At 40.7% G+C, this 17849-nt stretch overlaps 2 protein-coding genes across 3 annotated transcripts in view; both read right to left on the bottom strand.

Moving 5' to 3' along the window:
• atf7ip2 (activating transcription factor 7 interacting protein 2) overlaps positions 1-2874 on the bottom strand; it is a 37637-nt gene extending 34763 nt beyond the window's left edge. The window contains exons 1-3 of the mRNA XM_084071319.1: positions 2757-2874; positions 524-621; positions 111-194 (exon numbers count right to left, since the gene is read on the bottom strand). Of these exons, the coding sequence (XP_083927445.1) occupies positions 111-194; positions 524-610 (171 nt within the window). The 5' untranslated portion in view covers positions 611-621; positions 2757-2874. The remainder of the gene's footprint in view (positions 1-110; positions 195-523; positions 622-2756) is intronic.
• A 3791-nt stretch (positions 2875-6665) lies between these two features.
• Positions 6666-17849, bottom strand: part of arhgdig (Rho GDP dissociation inhibitor (GDI) gamma) — a 53677-nt gene continuing 42493 nt past the window's right edge. For both annotated transcript variants that reach the window (XM_084073016.1, XM_084073015.1), the window contains exons 4-6: positions 16094-16173; positions 10887-10950; positions 6666-9333 (exon numbers count right to left, since the gene is read on the bottom strand). In XM_084073016.1, the coding sequence (XP_083929142.1) occupies positions 9134-9333; positions 10887-10950; positions 16094-16173 (344 nt within the window). In that variant the 3' untranslated portion in view covers positions 6666-9133. The remainder of the gene's footprint in view (positions 9334-10886; positions 10951-16093; positions 16174-17849) is intronic.

The following is a 17849-nucleotide window of genomic DNA, read 5'->3' as shown; positions in this document are numbered from 1 at the left end:
GCAACCTATTTTTCTTATTTAAACATAATTTACTGTGTATACAGTATCACTCTGCTTAGCTAGCTAACTCTGTAATGAACTCAACCACAAAAAGGTACAGAATCACAAACCTCTAGTTTGTACAGGGCAGCTTCATATCGTTCTTCGCGACCAATCCCTGCACTGAGGACTGCTTCATCTATCATCTTCTCCACCTGGTGACACATATACACATGCATAAATGCATGCACACATACTAAGAACAATTCAATCACATGTGTTCACGTGTAATACAGATGCACATGTATAGGTAGAAAATCAGACATGTACATGTCATACATTATGGGATTATGGGGCTAATCAGATTTTACTCTCTCTCTCTCTCACTCACACACACACACACACACACACACACACACACACACACACACACACACACACACACACACACACACACACACACACACACACACACACACACACACACACACACACACACACACACACACACACACACACACACACACACACACACACACAATACCTCTGATCTGGAAAAACTCATCGTCTCATTCTCTGTACCACTGTCTCCATGAGGAGATGGACAGGGGGACCTCCTTCTCTTCTTCATTCTTTGCACGCCTGCACACACACACACACACACACACACACACACACACACACACACACACACACACACACACACACACACACACACACACACACAGAAATGACAGAATAAAACATTTTAAGTTAATTGTACAATTATTCTGTGGTCAACTAATGGAGATCTAATGTAATAAATAAACCATTTGAACGTTTGTTTTTGTTCAGTCCTAGCTGTAGTATACAACCCTCGCAGACTTATTTATGATTCTGACGTTTTCAATCTACGAGAGTTGTAGGGTTCACGCCCCATGGAGACCTGGACTTTCTGCACTATGCCCTGCAAAGTACTCCAAACGTGTACAAATTGAAAATAAAGGTGCTTACCTCAAAGCCCCAAATGTTAACTACTTCTACGGGGTAGTAGTTTAATGTAATAATCCATATCTTTCAATAAAGAAGTGTTTTAATGCCATCTGTGGCCGATTCTGTCGTTAGTTCCCAAAGGGCGGTAGTGACGGGAAGTGAGGGGGCGCATCCGGTGAAACCCGGAATTACACTAAATGTAAACAGGAAGTAAACGAGGGTGAAACAATTAAGTTCGGCCACAGACGGCATTAAAACACTTCTTTGTTGAAAGATATGGATTATTACATTAAACTACTACCCCGTAGAAGTAGTTAACATTTGGGGCTTTGAGGTAAGCACCTTTATTTTCAATTTGTACACGTTTGGAGTACTTAACGGGGCATAGTGCAGAAAGTCCAGGTCTCCATGGGGCGTGAACCCTACAATTCTCGTAGATTGAAAACGTCAAAATCATAAATACGTCTACGAGGGTTGTATACTACAGCTAGTTCAGTCCTTTGTTCCGGTAAGACTTGAGGATGTCATTTGAAACAAGCCCAGTGCTTTAATGAGTCTTCCAGTTTAGTAGACCTCGTATTGTGAATTTGTACTTCCATGTACTGTTTCGTGTCTTACTAAATAAAGTACATCAATCAATCAATCAATGTAAATAACCAATGGTTTGTTCTCTCTGGTGTAACGTTATGTTATCGTCGTGATCCAGCTTACGGTAGACAATAGTTATAACGAACCTAGCCCCTTTCGGGACCCTGTTTACCTTTTTTGTATTTGGGAAGGCGGTAACCAGGGTCCCTTGACGCTCAAAGCACTCTCTCTCGTAGTCGCGGGTACCACTGTCTCGTCTCGGGCTAATAGCTCGTCGCTTAGAAGTTGCAGAGATTTCTCAAAGGTACCAAAAAGAGCAATACTAACACGCGGTTAATCTGCATTAATGCGCTCGGATCGGCGCTGCCGTTTAACATTTTTAATCATTTAGTAAAGCTTAATTTCCTCTCTCACACAATGCTCCACTTCCCATGTCCCGCCTCCCCGCGGTGACTGACAAGCTGCGCGTCCTACGCATACCTCTATGGTCCTACGGTACTGCCTCTGATTGGCGAGCTCCTACATGCTTGCATGACAATCACAACGCGGGGAGGCGGGACATGGGAAGTGGAGCATTGTGTGAGAGAGGAAATTAAGCTTTACTAAATGATTAAAAATGTTAAACGGCAGCGCCGATCCGAGCGCATTAATGCAGATTAACCGCGTGTTAGTATTGCTCTTTTTGGTACCTTTGAGAAATCTCTGCAACTTCTAAGCGACGAGCTATTAGCCTGAGACCAGACAGTGGTACCCGCGACTACGAGAGAGAGTGCTTTGAGCGTCAAGGGACCCTGGTTACCGCCTTCCCAAATACAAAAAAAGGTAAACAGGGTCCCGAAAGGGGCTATAACGAACCTAGTTACGAGGTCCAGTTTTAATCGTAACGTCACTAGTGTTAATGTCTATATTTACCTCGCTTCACCAGGCTTCCCGCAGCACCCGTGGGAAGTCTGGTTTCTATTACGAATCAAGCAGTGTGATCCGGTCTAGAGCCCGCCTACTGTATCCGGTCATTTGCACCTACACTTACGTGCAAGAAACATTTCCGTATCCGGTATAGACCCAGACCGTGTTTGTTTAGGACGAACGTGACGCTAACGTTAGCCACAGTAGCTAACAACAAAGTTGAAGTGGGTTGTTGTGAAAATACAAACAATTTGTTTCCATTCAACCTCACACGATTGACAGACAACATGAGGATCCGATGTGATACTGACCTCTGACTTGTCCGTGGTAGATCTGTACGACTATCTAAAAGGACTTATTCACTTGTAAGCCTTGCTTGTAAGCAGGATATAGTGATAGTATAAGACCGCGCGTTGTTATGGCAAGAGAGGAGGGACAAATATAACAGGTCATGTGACTCGATTGCCCTGCACAGTATCTTATTGCAGCCATAAATATAAGTGTTGTGGAAATTAAATAATTTCCTCGGTGAGAGAATGAAGAATGCTACTAAATATCTTTTAGTAGGTTTATTTGATACAACAGATGACAATAATATAATGATTGGACGCACAAATGAGAGAGAGTATTACATGTAAAGTGGTGGAAAGAGAAGAAGAGTAGAGTGTGTCAAAATGGTTCAGGAGTCTGACACTGATCTCAAAGTTAAAAATCACACCTGTGTGAAGGTAGCGGCGCCTTTGATATATTTTGTCATAGATATGTGTTTCTACTAGAGAAACAATATTAAATCTCTGTAAATGTATTTCAAGGCTTCCAGTGGCACTAAATAGTGCCATTGGAAGCGAATCACCAAATGCATTCCAAGGTAAGTGCAAAAACTGATCTGTCATAGCTGATAGAGTGGGTACCTAAAAAATAAACTTTGTGTGTGCGTGTGTATAAATGTGGTACCAGAAAGATATGTATGTGTTATGAAATAATCTATACAATTTATAAGTCGTACCCAGAGTGTTTATGTTCCGGACTTTTACAGTTTATATAAACCATCTAATTTTGTATTCATGATATAATATTGATGTCATGAATAGTTCCCTTGCCTGACCAATCAGAACGTTGACGGGCCTGACCAATCAGAACGTTGACGGAAAAGCCAGGTATAGAGCAGGACCATCGCCGTTAAAAATACATACAAAAAAAGAACGGGGAAAAGCATGAGAAAATAAAAATATATACAAAAAAAAACATGAGAAAATAAAAATATATACAAAAAAAACCATGAGGAAATAAAAAATAAACCTTGACATCATAGTGATGTCATGAATAGTCCCCTTGCCTGACAAATCAGAACCTTGACGGGCCTGACCAATCAGAACCTGACCAATCAGAACCTTGACGGGCCTGACCAATCAGAACGTTGACGGACCTGACCAATCAGAACCTTGGCGAGCCTGACCAATCAGAACGTTGACGGACCTGACCAATCAGAACCTTGGCGAGCCTGACCAATCAGAACGTTGACGCAAAAGCCAGGTATAGAGGGCTAATATCCGCTCTATACATAAAGGTATAGAGCGGCTAGCGCCGCTAAAAATAACTAGATACAAAGTTCCAGGGGGATACAAAGTCACTCTCATGGGTACAAATACGATATAGACTCTTCGACGACCCTGATGCAGTATTTTGGCTGAACAGTCTATACAGCCTACTCTCCTTCCAGGTGCCCCCAGGCCCCCTTATCCGCCTTAGCCTACCCTATATATGTTTACATTCTCTACAGGACAGCAGACATGATCATAAGTTCATAACACTGTAATGAACTGATTCAGCTTACAGTCATACAGAACAAATTATGAAATAGGAATGGAAATAATCATTAATCAATCAATAATCAACAGGAATTAAATTGAATTTCCGTTACAACAAGATTGTAATTTCCTTGTATACTTGTTTTACTTACTATTGTGTTGTTGTTGTTGTTGTTGTTGTTGTTGTTGTTGTTGTTGTTGTTGTTGTTGTTGTTGTTGCTCTCTTACACTGACAGTTTAAGTGTCTATATTATTGTCTATATCTGTTTTTAGTAGGATATATTGCACACTATTACATTTCAATTGTTTAGTTTTGAAAAGATGGTAGTGGACTGGAAAGTGATGAATGCCAATCAACAGAAAGCATGCCTCAGATTATGAGAAGGACAAAGCACTTTTTACGTATAATTAAAATTATGGATCAGATGGATCTTTTATTGTCTGTTTGTTTACACAGAAATGTGCCTTGTGCACCAAAAGGTGCACTGTGCATTATAAACAATATAATATAGGCTACAAGCAAACAAAGCCTACATGTGAATCTAATAACCTTCCACTGACTGACATATATATGCATATCCACACACATCGGTCCTCCTTGTGTTCTCACTACTCAGCGTCTTCATCCAGGGCTTTTTTTTGATTGATTGACTGACATCTTTATTGTCAAAAAAGTATATACATGAACATACTGTATTTTGTACATTATCTGTCATCAAAAGGATAAAACAATAATCCTTACAGTACACCTTATTTCCATTGTGGTCCTATGAGAGTAAGTGTGAATACTGTATGCTAAAAATTACATTTGTTGAACTAACTTGCGGTATAGCTGAACGTTTTATTTAAATGTATTGTTATTCATTTCCTGTGTGTCATAAACAGGTGGTCCTCCCCGCATGCAAATATGAGGATTGTTTTGTTGGGGACCATCAGCGCTGAGAGGAATTTATCAGGCAACTCCATCCTTGGTAGGCACTAGGCAGCTGTCTAGTTTGAGACACCTTGCTGAGTGTGAGAAGAAACAGGGAGGCAGGTCACTGTAGTAGTGAACACACCAGAATGGATGATGATTGCTGCAGTGGTTCTCAACCTTTTCAGGCTGTGGCCCCCAAAAATAATCATATTTGAACTGTCATTTAGGACCCCCCCCCCCCAATCATGTGGGGACGCACCTGGGGGTCCTGACCCACAGGTTAAGAACCACTGCTATCGACTGTTGTTTGAGCTACATTGTACTCTAGACTCTGACACGACTCTTGATAGAAATACTGTACTTCTAGACAGTTCTAGAATTAACAGTTTCTATGTGGCTCTGACATGAAAAAGAAGAGTCAATTTCCTGTTGTGTTCACATAATGCAACACTCCATTATTGTATCTGTTTTGAGAACCAGAGCAAGGGGGGAAAAACACAGGACAAGGTGTAGTTTTGTATGTGTCCACAAGGTGTAGATAGCTTACCATTATTTGACTATGGCTGCAAACATCATATATACATATATATATATATATATATATATATATATATATATATATATATATATATATATATATATATATATATATATATATATATATATATATATATATATATATATATATATATATATATATATATATTGGAGCTTTTCCAAAGTCAGTGAACAAAATTGCAGTGTTTTGCAAGTAAAATAAAAACTTCCAATTACTCTTTGTCTATGAATATTCAAATTTACAAACCACGACTGCTCAAATCAAAATGGTTTTCAGCAAGTGGCTAACTTGAATATTGGACTATGATAGGTTTGCAGGAATGGTGACTTCAAACAGCCGGTTCATATTTTTAGGAAGTACAGAGATGCTCCCCCCTCCAGTGGAAGAATGTGAAAAGGCCTGGTGCTCTGGTGCGAAGTTCTGTACATAACAATATGTATAGCCAAAGCCTCCAAAATCAGTTAACAATAGAAAGAAAACATGATTTTTTTGTGTAGGGAGACTTTTAAAGTAATATATAATTTAAGTTTTTCCTTTTAAAATGGTATTGATTGAATACTTTATTAACAGTTTGCAAATAGTACAGTGGTACGATTATACAATGATGTTAAAAGTATAACACAAAAGCCCTAAGGGCTTGTTTCCATTGTAGTCCTATGGTAAATTTATAGTGTCTTTATCCAAAGCGCTTTGAATTACATAGATTCACCCATTCACGCACCGACGGCTGAGGAAACCATGCAAGGTACCAATCTACTCATCGGAAGCAGTTGGGGGTTCAGCGTCTTGCTCAATGATCGCCAGGAGGAGCTGGAGATTGAACAAGGAACCTTATGATTCCAAGACAGCAAACATTCATTTATTTTCAGTCTTCATTCTTTTGACCCCACCAAATATATCACTAGTACAAAGGCTTCACTGCTCAGACGTCTATATGGACTGTTTAAATCATCTTTATTAAAAGATACATGATGCTTGAATAGATCTGACAGCTGTTTTATTCATTTTTTCAGATGCAGCATGTGATGGTTAAACCCTGGGGGTGTGAATACCTAAGCACAGATTGGCGTACTGGTTTCAGCGGACTGTGCCTTTTAAAAAAGAATCCCTGTAAATATCTGCAGTATCCCAGCAACCATCAGCAGTACATCGAAATGTCATCGTGTCATTTTCTTTTTCAAAATCACAGTAAATATTTTTACAGCAAAGTCGTAAAAAAAGGAAGAGAGGATCATGATATACCATGCAACACTCAACAAGCCAACATTTACAGTTATTCTTAGATCGAGACCATTTTAAAATGGCATTTCAATGCTCAATATCATGTTCAGCAACAAGGACAATATCATAGCCAAAGACTTTATACGAGGGTCTTTTTTTCTTCTTCTTTTTTTCTTTCTTTTTTTAAAGGGGACGTAATTGATCACTTTGTATGCTTTTCTGACAGGCACTACTGCAACATTATCCAGCTAAGTTACAATACTTCACTAAAAAGGTAGAATGTAGAATTTTATTCACATCTCGCGTCCTTGGTGTATAAGAGAAGTTTGCTCAAAGGTTGTAAATTTGCCACTTTGGTATCAAATACCAAATAATCCACATGCAACTTTTCCTATAATACACACAGCCAAATTACATTATTAATTGGTTTGCAATAAAACAAAAAAAGATTTCCAAACTTCTAGGAGCCTCTTGTCTCAAAGGTTTTTGAAACAAATTTGCCAAACATTATAAAAGATTCCATATCTACGGTATGTTAGGGCAAAGCACAGTTGCTACAGAGTCAATCCTCCATGGTGTGCTTAGAGAGAAGAGGTTAGGATCTGTGTTGGATGTCCATATCACAGTTTTAAAAGGTGATGTAATCTGGAATCTTTTTTTCTTTTCTTTTTACAACTGAAAGTACACTTAAAAGCTGGAAAACATTCATTTACTTCCGGAATAAAAAAGAAGCCTGCTACCTCTACTCATATACTCTCTTAAACGTTTTTTTCTTTGTTCACTGTCATACAACTCAATTAAATGGTAAACAAACTTGCAAGGAAAAAAGAGGTCACAGGCATTCAAGTGTCACAAATGATAAACATTAAAAGAAAAAAATTAAATTAGAATGAACAAAAAGACATCCAATCCATCTTTTCTCAACTCTCTGCCTTCGAAGCCCAACTGTAAGCCCTTCGTCACTGTTAAGCATAATCAATCAATCAGTTAAACAATAGCCACTTAATCAATTGTAGAAATGGCATGAAACAGAATGTGAGTCAAGTTACTCTGAATGTCATACAGTAGGCGGCGGTAGATAGATATGATGTCCAACATTAGATAGGTAAGGGGTAAATGAAAATGACAATACATACAGAATAATATCTATACGGAGTATCAGATATACTATACAGTTTGCAGTCCTTGACAACAGAGCGCATGGGGGATTTATGTATTTTTATCACAAAGGTGATTGAAGGTGAAAATCAAACATGGTGTTTCTATTGTTCACCTCATGTCTAGACAGGACAAATAAAGTATAAGGTGTACTGTTAACTGTATGTTTTGTCTCCAGTAAACTAACTGTCTAACATCCTCACACTCCTACAATTTTAAACGGCTAAGAGATCTCTCTAACCAATTACTTTAGTATGATTTCACCCATGACAAAAATAATAACAATAAAGAAAAACGAATTCAAACAAAATCCTTGCTTTGTTACATTCTTATTTTAAAATGTGTACACCTCTCCCTGAACTGTGCCATGACTAACTCCCTGTATCAATACCTGCCATCGCTGAACATTTCCTGCTGTTGTGTAGGTAGGGGAAGGTAGTGCGAGGAAGGAACGGAGAGAAGAGAATGGATGGAGGAGAGGACAGAAGGGATGGGGGTACAGAGAGAAAGGACTTAGTTCTGTACTCAGTTCACCCCACTGCATCTTGACGATGACTTCCCCGCGCAGCTGGAAAAGGCGAAGCGAGAAAATTAAAGAAAAGAACTGATGGATAGAGGAGCAGAATATGATGAAGGGATAGGGGGCAGAAGAGAGAAGAGGTGAGGAAAGAGAGACAAGGCGGACCCCTCTGTTTTTGTGACAATCTCTCTTCATAGTGAGGTTCCCTTTACAGGTTTTAAAGAACCAGGAACGAAAGCGGCTTTCAGGAAAAGGCAGAACAGACGGACAAGGAGGGGAAGACAACAAGAATTCGTATTTCACCCTCCATCCCATCTATTTTACTCCAACCCTTTTTCAATACCATGGTTTCTCTCACAGGGGAGAGGTAGAATGGAGAAGAGGTGGTGAGGGGAGGGGGGAGGGGTCTCTGAGGATTATGAGCTGATGGAGAAGAGAGGAATAAGGGAGGGGTGAAAATGAGGGAAGAGAAATGAAAGAAGCATCCTCCTGCTCTCTCTCACTCTCTATTCGTCCCAGTCCTTCTTGATGTTGAGGTTCCACTCCCAGGAGAGGTGGTCCGTCTTGTCGTCGTCGGTGAAGTAGGACTTGATGTGGTAGGTGCCGCGGACTATCATGCCCTTGGGCGCCTCCTCCACTGGGGTCATGAACTCATGCTCCTCGACCCGAGGACCATAGCTGCCCACCATGTACACTGCCTTGTCCACTGGAGGGAGAAAGAAGACAGGCAATTATGAACTGGACGACAAACGACTGTTTGAACATACACTACATCTTCACTGTTTATTATAGCTGTAAACGTTGTAAGCTGCAAAAACACAATACACTCATAGCTAGGATCCTCATCATTGTGAATAACATTCAATTATCTTCTAGTACACATTGAAGTTGGTATTCATTACATTTACATCATTCAATGTTATATCTTCTTGATAAATCCCACACCTTCTAATACCCTGCGCTTGTGCATGGCCATTCTCGTTAACTCAACCACATTAACAGTATATGGTGACAATTCTTCTCTTTAAAACCTTTAGGAAATGTCACTGATGTCTCACAGCTGTCACATAGAAACCTTTCCAGATAGGGGAAACCAATGCTTTATACAAAATGGACTCTCCAATCCATTCTTATCCCCTGCTAGTCATATTCTGATGTTTTGTCAGGTACCGTTGTTGTCCTCATACTGTCACAGAGGGCATTCTTTCAAGTACCATGATGGGGACCATGTCAACTCAATGTGCTGTTCTGAAAGGTTAGGCTTGTGGTAAGGTTACGGTTAGGGTCAGAGTTTGTTGTAGCGTTAAGGTTAATGTAAGGGTTTGGTATAGACTTAACCATTTTAAACCTGGCGTCTCTATTTTAGGCAAAATTGAAAAAAAAATGTTCAAAGATCATTCAAAAATAGCAGATCTACAAACTCATTGCATCGTGACATAGAGCACTGAAGTCCTGACGCCACTGCCGCTAGCGGGTGCTGTTCCGCTGGTTCGTGGCTTTATTTTTTGTGTTGAAATCCCCATTGGGGAATCTTAGATCGCCTAAGAACTGTGTTCGAAAAATAAACACACCACCCCGGCGATTTTACTCATATGGATATGAAGCATCGACTGAAGGTGGAAATCTACACATTTACCCAAAGAGTAACACAATAAACGCTATAAACGACCCAAAGACTGCATTTCCCATGAACGCGGCTGCTGTAGTGTAGGGACAGTGATTTTCAGACCCGGAAGTGTAGTTCTTAAGACTTTTAAGGCAGAATTAATTCCATTTTCGCCAGAAACAGGCTGTATCAAATATGAAGCAATATCATAAACGTTGCAGAGCCACCCACCTGACAGAAATGCCGGGGTGATGTGTTTATGTTTGGATCACAGTTCTTATATGACGTGATCTAAGATTCTCCAATGGGGATTTCAACACAAAAAATAAAACCACGAACAAGCAGAACAGCGGCCTCTAGCGGCAGTGACGTCAGACTTCGGTGCTCTATTGTGAGCTTGTGAAATATTTTCAAATAGTTCTAGAAATGTTTTGAAAATGGGGCTTAAGTGGTTAAAGTTTGGATCGCCATGGACCTTTAAGTCAACATGGTCGACATTTCATCAGTGTCAACATGGTATGTGAAAGGGAAGGGTGGCCTCTACATCAGCATTTGTACACTAAAAGGTACCTGACAAAGCATCAAGCATCAACAAACATTATACGTTTAAAATGAAAACTCCCTCGGTAGACAGTGTTTGTGTTGTGTCCTACCTCTAAGGCCTTTCCTGTATGTCAGATGGACGTACTTCAGACCAGCAACAATTTCTCTGTTCACCTGTGAACAAACACATTTTACAGAAACATGGATCAGAAACAAGGAGATACAGCTATTATTACAAGATTATTCTCTGACTCTCTAGAGTCAGCTGTCAGTAGAAATGGCAAGCTACCCGTTTATAGCCTCCTGCTGTTTGTTTGTTTGATTGATTGATTGAATATTTTAAGGCAAAAAATGTAAAACAGCACATTTAAAATACTTTATCTAAAAGGTCCGTTCAAAAAAGTCCTTGCGGTCTTGTTTCCATTGAGGTCCTTGGGTCTCTGTCAACAAGTTGTCCAAAGAGGGCATAAAAAAATAGCTCAAAACATGATCACAGCCCAGAAAGCAGCAGCACTGGACCATTTTTACTCGGAGTGGATAGGTCTATCCTAAACTCCATCGGGATCCATGTGCTAATGTTTACAATCTCACCTGACTGTCTGCAAAGCTAGATCATGAAGCTGCAGCAATCCTGTTGGAAAATATTTCTGTGATTTCCTCATTTGTTAAGGTGTCCATGAAGACTTTAATGACATTACAGGAAATTTGAATTAATGCTCTTAAGACTACAAATGGCTTTAAGTTATTTTGATCTACCCAGTTTGTGAAGTGGAGCTTGCCATTTCAACCAACAAATGACCCTAGATTACTGCAGGTACTATAGGTGTGAAAAAAAAAAACTTTAATACCATTGCCATTAGAGTCACCTACCCTGATGGCCTAAACTCAAGAGTAGCAGTTTTTCTTCATTTTGTAATGCATTTTGTAATGCATCTTGTCTCTGAGTAAAATTCAGTTGACTGTGTATTTGTGTAATGTGAACACACAATATGGAATTGAAGTAAACTGATCTTCATTTAAAGAACTGATCTGAATTAAATTGATTTTAATTCACTGAACTGCAATTTATAGACCAAATTGAACTTGCACTGCCTAAAATGCAGTAGCATTTTTTTACCAGCAGGTGTCCTCATAGCAGAGCTTAATGAGACGGTCTCTCGGCCTTTTGGTAATTCTCAGCACATCTCCCTTTTCCTTCAAGGCCAAGCCCCTAGAGTACTGTCTTCCCATTCTGTTGTACCGATGTCAGCACACATGCACACATCATGCACGCATGAACGCGCACACACACGCACACAAACACAAACACAAACACAAACTCCTTTTCTTCTAACACAGACACCCTCAATCCCACAAAGACATTTTGTTTAATTTCTCTTTCATATTACATTTTGGACATTACCTCTGTTCATGGGTTCATGAGTTCTAAATTATATCTTCTTCCATATATTTTTGTATTTATTTACACATGTTAGTAATATTAGTACTAGTAGGATAAGTACTTAACGTTAGTATTTATTAACACACGTTAAGTATTTACACCGATACAGTATGTTCTTGATACAATATCGTCTCTGTCGGATGGAAACCTCATATGTCCAAAACTGTTACTTTTCAGGATTCAAATTCAAAAACAGCAAAAGTAGCAGATCTGCAAGCTCAAAACGTGTCGCTTCGCGCCGCAAGCTTATGGATCTGCTACTTTTGATGCTTTTGTGTGACGCTGTAGTATGATCAAGTAGGGCATTCATTTAAGAAAACATTTGAAGATAGGAGTTTTCCACCTGACAGTGACAATATATCATTTGAGTGTATGATACTTTCATACTACCAATATATCTCTGCTGTCCGGCAGGAACCAGCTAACTCCAAAAAGTTTATTTTTCAGGAAATGAAAAAAACAAAAGTGGAGTTAGGAGGTTTTGTTCATCATTGATAAGAACAGCTGAATGGACCTCCAAGCTCACAATGAGGTTGGAGGTCAAAAGGGGGTGGAGCCTGGAGTCAGCAAAACCCCCTTTGGTGGAGTTAGCTGGTTTAGCAGAAAGTTTGAGGATCCAATGGAGTTAGCAGGTTTTGTCATAAGCGCTTTTTAATACTTTTTATATATTTTTTACCAACCCACAGAAGTGTTCAAGAGCACTGATTTATGGAAAAAAAATGCAAAAGCGTCAAAATGGAGTTAGCTGGTTCCCGCCGGACAGCAACAATATACAGTATTATATGCACATTTTGCACACACTGTACTGAAGCAGAACATTACACCCCCGCTGTAGCTCTGCCCAGATTTGAGACTGTGACTTTCTGTTCTGTTTTAGATCACGTTGTCACTAAATCTTTATTCCATTTATTGTAGTTTTCCCAAATCCTGTTTCTTTTTTGTTTTCTGATACTGTGGTTCTCAAACTTTTTCAAGGACCCCCCCCAGTTTGATATGCATTAGGCCATGGACCCCCATTTGATACCATTTTGATCTCTGGGACCCCCAATCTGCACTGTAGTATCTTCAGTGTTAATTTAACTCTGAGAGTGTACAAATGGAACCAAATGGACTCGTTCCATTTGCAGGTTCTATTTGTACACTCTCAGAGTTACAGACACACAAGGGTCCATTTGGTTCCGAACTATCAATCATTTGGCCGAGGACCCCCTGGAACCCCCTCAAGGACCCCACATTGAGAACCATTGCTGTAGAGCACATCCAGTTCTGTTTCATAATCTCAGTTCTTAATAGTATATCCTACTGCTTTCTTGAGTGAAACGATTCTCAAATATATCCCCAAATATAAAATAAGCTTAATAATGCTTCTGATTAAATTCTGCATGATATTCTGGAACCAAATGGTATAACCTTTTAGCCCAAGAACCAAAAGAGAAATCAGATGTTTGCCCAGGGCCCAAACTAGTGAAAATAGCTGATCTATAAGCTCACAACAAGTCATTTCGCGCCACGTTGTGAGCTTGTAGATCGGCTATTTTCACTACTTTTGTTTTCTAATTTATGGAATTTATTTGATTTTCTTTCATTTATTCATGAAATTATTTTGAAAAATCATTGAATTTGTTTTTAATTCATGTAAAATGTAGCATTTTGGGGGAATATCTTTTTGAAAATGCTTTGAAATAATAATCACTAAAACCAAAATGTAGGAAACAAAATATGAAGGCATACTCAATTTACCCATAAAAATGTGTCCGCGACCCACAAATGGGTCCCGACCCACTGTTTGGGAAACAGTGCCCTAGAGGACCTTTTCTATTTTTGGACTGCAACATGGTCTAATTCAATCAAAAGTCTCTAGTCTCCAGTGTGGGGTCAACCTGTACGCATCCCCTCTAAAAGGTACAGTACGTGACTGAAATGTCTCTGAAGCACATCCACCGGAAAAAGAAAACTTCCCTCAAAGTTCAGACCATTCCACAAATGTCCACGCTGGTCCCTGGGCACTTCCCATTTGTCTGTTCCCAATTTATATTCAGAAATATTTCAGAATCTACATTCTACAGCTATTTATAGTGGACATGGGAGAACAGCATGGGAAAAACACTGTGTTTATGTGTGTGCAGTGTTTGCTGATTTGTTTAGGATTGTGAAGGAAGGGGCCGTGAGAGGATAAAAACAGAACAGTAGGTATGAGAAAGAAAGACGAGGGCAAAAAGTGATGTGAGTGAGAGTAAAAAAAAGAAAAAAAGAGGACAGAGAGAGGAAATGAGTCATTGAGAGAGAGAGAGAGAGAGAGAGAGAGAGAGAGAGAGAGAGAGAGAGGAAGGGAGACTGAACAGAGAGACCCCTTCCGTCGTTGTGAGCGTGTATTCTGTCTAGGATGTGCCGTTTTAAATGATGACTCTGTGTTGTTTGTTTTGTCTGAAGGCTACTTGACCCTGACTGCAGTGGAAAACCACATGTCACTCTACCGGGACAATAACATGAACTGAGCTGAGAGAGAGATAGGGAGATAGAGAGAGAGAGAGAGAGAGAGAGAGAGAGAGAGAGAGAGAGACAGAGAGAGAGAGAGACACAGAGAGAGAGAGAGAGAGAGAGACAGAGAGAGAGAGAGAGAGAGAGAGAGAGAGAGAGAGAGAGAGAGAGAGAGAGAAAGAGCGAGAGACAGACAGAGAGAGAGAGAGAGAGAGAGAGAGAGAGAGAGAGAGAGAGAGAGAGAGAGAGAGAGACAAAAGAGGGGCATGGAGAGAAAGAGAGGCAGAGAGAGATAGCCAGGGAGAGAGAAACAGAGAGAGAGAGATGAAGAGAGTGAGAAAGGAGAGAGATGCAGAAAGTGAGGGAGAGACAGAGAGAGAAGGAGAGAGAGAGAGAGAGAGAGAGAGAGAGAGAGAGAGAGAGAGAGAGAGAGAGAGAGAGAGAGAGAGCGAGAGGAAAAGTAGGATAACAAAAACACTGCAAGCTAAAGTGGGGTGTGGGGCAGAGCGATAGAGAGAACGATATAGAAGGGAGGGACGGAATGAGACAGCGATGCTGGGAAAGGTCTGATTACGAGAGAGAGAGAGAGAGAGAGAGAGCGACAGAGGAGGAGGAGTGCCAGGGCCCGGGATGAAACGAGAGAACGAATGCGGGGAGGGGACGCGGGGACAGAGGACACAGAGGAGGACGCAGAGGACGTGAACTCACTACATCCTCCTCGTGAGCCGCGCTGTTGCAGCCGGTGACATCAAACAGTCAAATACATTGATTCAACACGCTCATCGTCCCCGCTGACATCACGGCTCAGAGGAACGCTGTGTGCTGCATGAAAGCAGGTGTCTCGTTCCCTTCTCGCCCCCCCTGTCACCCCCCCTCCCCCCCACCAACTCTGTCACCCCACCCATCTCCCCCCCATCTCCCCGCCCTCCCTCCCTTTCTCTCAGTCGCTCCCTGATTAGTTATCTGTTTGTTTTATCCATTCTCTCACTTCTTCTCATCGATCCGTCCACTGATCCATCCCTCTGTCTTACAGGGGTTTTCAACCCTTTTCGGGCCAAGGACCCACTAGCCGAGAGAGAGATGAAGCAGGGACCCCCCACCACATATTGCATGAAATTGTGTTGCGGCTTAAACTTATATTTAGAGAACTTGACCGTTGGCTCTGTACTTGGTCTGCTCTTTTCCCCTCTACACCGACTCTCCGAAAACAGCCGGATCTACAAGCTCACAGCGCCTCGCGCTGCGAGGCGCTGTGAGCTTGTAGATCGGCTATTTTCGGGCTAAAGTTCCCCAACACACAAATATTTGGCGGACCCCCTGTAGTAGCTCTGAGGACCCCCTAGGGGTCCCGGACCCCCTCTGTTGAAGACCCCTGCTCTATCATCCACCCATCATTACCTTGAAGTGGATCTTCACCCTGTAGTCCACTCCTTCCTTCATGGTGAAGCTCTTTTTCTTCAGAGCCTCCAGGTCTCCTCCTGTGAACAGATTACATTGCATCATGCTCACATCATCTTCACTTCTATTTCAGTACACATACTGTAGCATGTACTGCACAAAACCTGGTCCTCAGGGACCCCTGGTGCAGCTGGCTTTGTCTCCTACCAAGTAGTGAACTGCATTCACCTGGTGTCCCTTCATTGGCCCATTCAATCCACAGAGTGCCGCACTATGAGCTTGTAGATCTGCTATTTTTGAAAAAAGAATTGTGAAAATGTGTGCAAATCTTTGAATATATATACATTTTTAACTCTTTGCTTCTGGGGGGGTCCCTGGAACAAAATATTTTGAGATGGGGGGTCCTTCTCAAAATACAATCATTTTGGGTGGTCCTTGACATGAAAAAAGTTTGAGAACCAGTGATATTACAGCAACATAAGTTTAAAAAAAAAAAACTGTTAGGATTTAGATGGCATTTGTAGAATCCCCAGAAGCAAAGATTTGAGTTTAAAAATGTTATAAAAACATATATATTCAAAGATTTGCAAATTTCCACAATTTAAAATGAATAAATCTGTGCTATGAGCTTGTATATCTGCCATTTTTGAATAGCCCAAAGTATAAATAAATGGTTATAGCTAAAAGAAAATCTAAAATGACACAGTATGAGTTACCGGATTGAATAGGTTAGACTAGAAGGTGAATGCAATCAAATAGGATAGAAAAGCAGTAGTGCATGTGGTTCCCAAGCGGAACACGGTCAAAGCACCCAGCTAGCTGGTCATGATGATGACCACATACCATAATGACTCATTATGAGATCACACTGATGGTGCAGGGACTCAACTGGTGTTGTGCAGGGACATGAATCATTGCGTTGACCAATGTATTAGAAAGATGTAGCATTATGATCCTCTGCAAAAGTTGTTCTTATCAGAAAATCTAATGGTCCACTTTTGTACACTCTCAGAATGTATTTTTTTAAAGTTAACACTTTCACGGTGTTAACTTGGTGGGTAGTGCTTTTAATCGGGTATATAAGAAAAAAGTAACTTGGAAAACATATCAGGCCAACAGTATCAGAAAAAGATGAATAAATACACATATGCCCATATCACAGTCTGCATTATGTATGTAACACTGTGGGGTTTATCTCACCTGCAGAAATATAGCTATACTGCATCTACTGTATCTATGAATTCAAAAAACCTTTGGGTCTGTCTGAGTGCATAACTCGGCCGATGTCCGACCGATTGACCTCAAACGTAATGGGTACCGCATTGGGTACATTGACAACGGGTACAACGGGTAGTACTCTGCAACGGATATTGCATAGATCTATGGGGCTGGTGCCCGTTTATAAATCACCCATTAACTCCTTGACTGCCAATGATGAGATTTCTCGTCATATTTTGAATTTTATTATCAATGAGGAGAATGCTAGATGGCATTTGACTCCCAGTAAAGCAAAAAAAAAACAGCCATGTTTTATTTCTGTCAGTCAAAGAGTTAACTGTGATATCTAACGTTATTAGTGCTGTGGTAATGGGCACCACAACCACACTGGGTACTCTAACAACGGGTAAAGTGAGTACTCTGACAACAGGTACAACAGGTAACTGGGTGGGGTAGGGTATGCATTCCCAACATCGCATCGTTCCAGTCTTGTGTGGTTCCCGAGTAGGCCGCTGCCCAAAGGGAACCAGTCTAGTAA

Source organism: Gymnoscopelus microlampas (assembly GCF_963454915.1).
Source record: "Gymnoscopelus microlampas genome assembly, chromosome: 11".
In the NCBI taxonomy this organism is placed as follows: Eukaryota; Metazoa; Chordata; class Actinopteri; order Myctophiformes; family Myctophidae; genus Gymnoscopelus; species Gymnoscopelus microlampas.
This window is presented reverse-complemented; position numbering and strand designations above follow the sequence as displayed.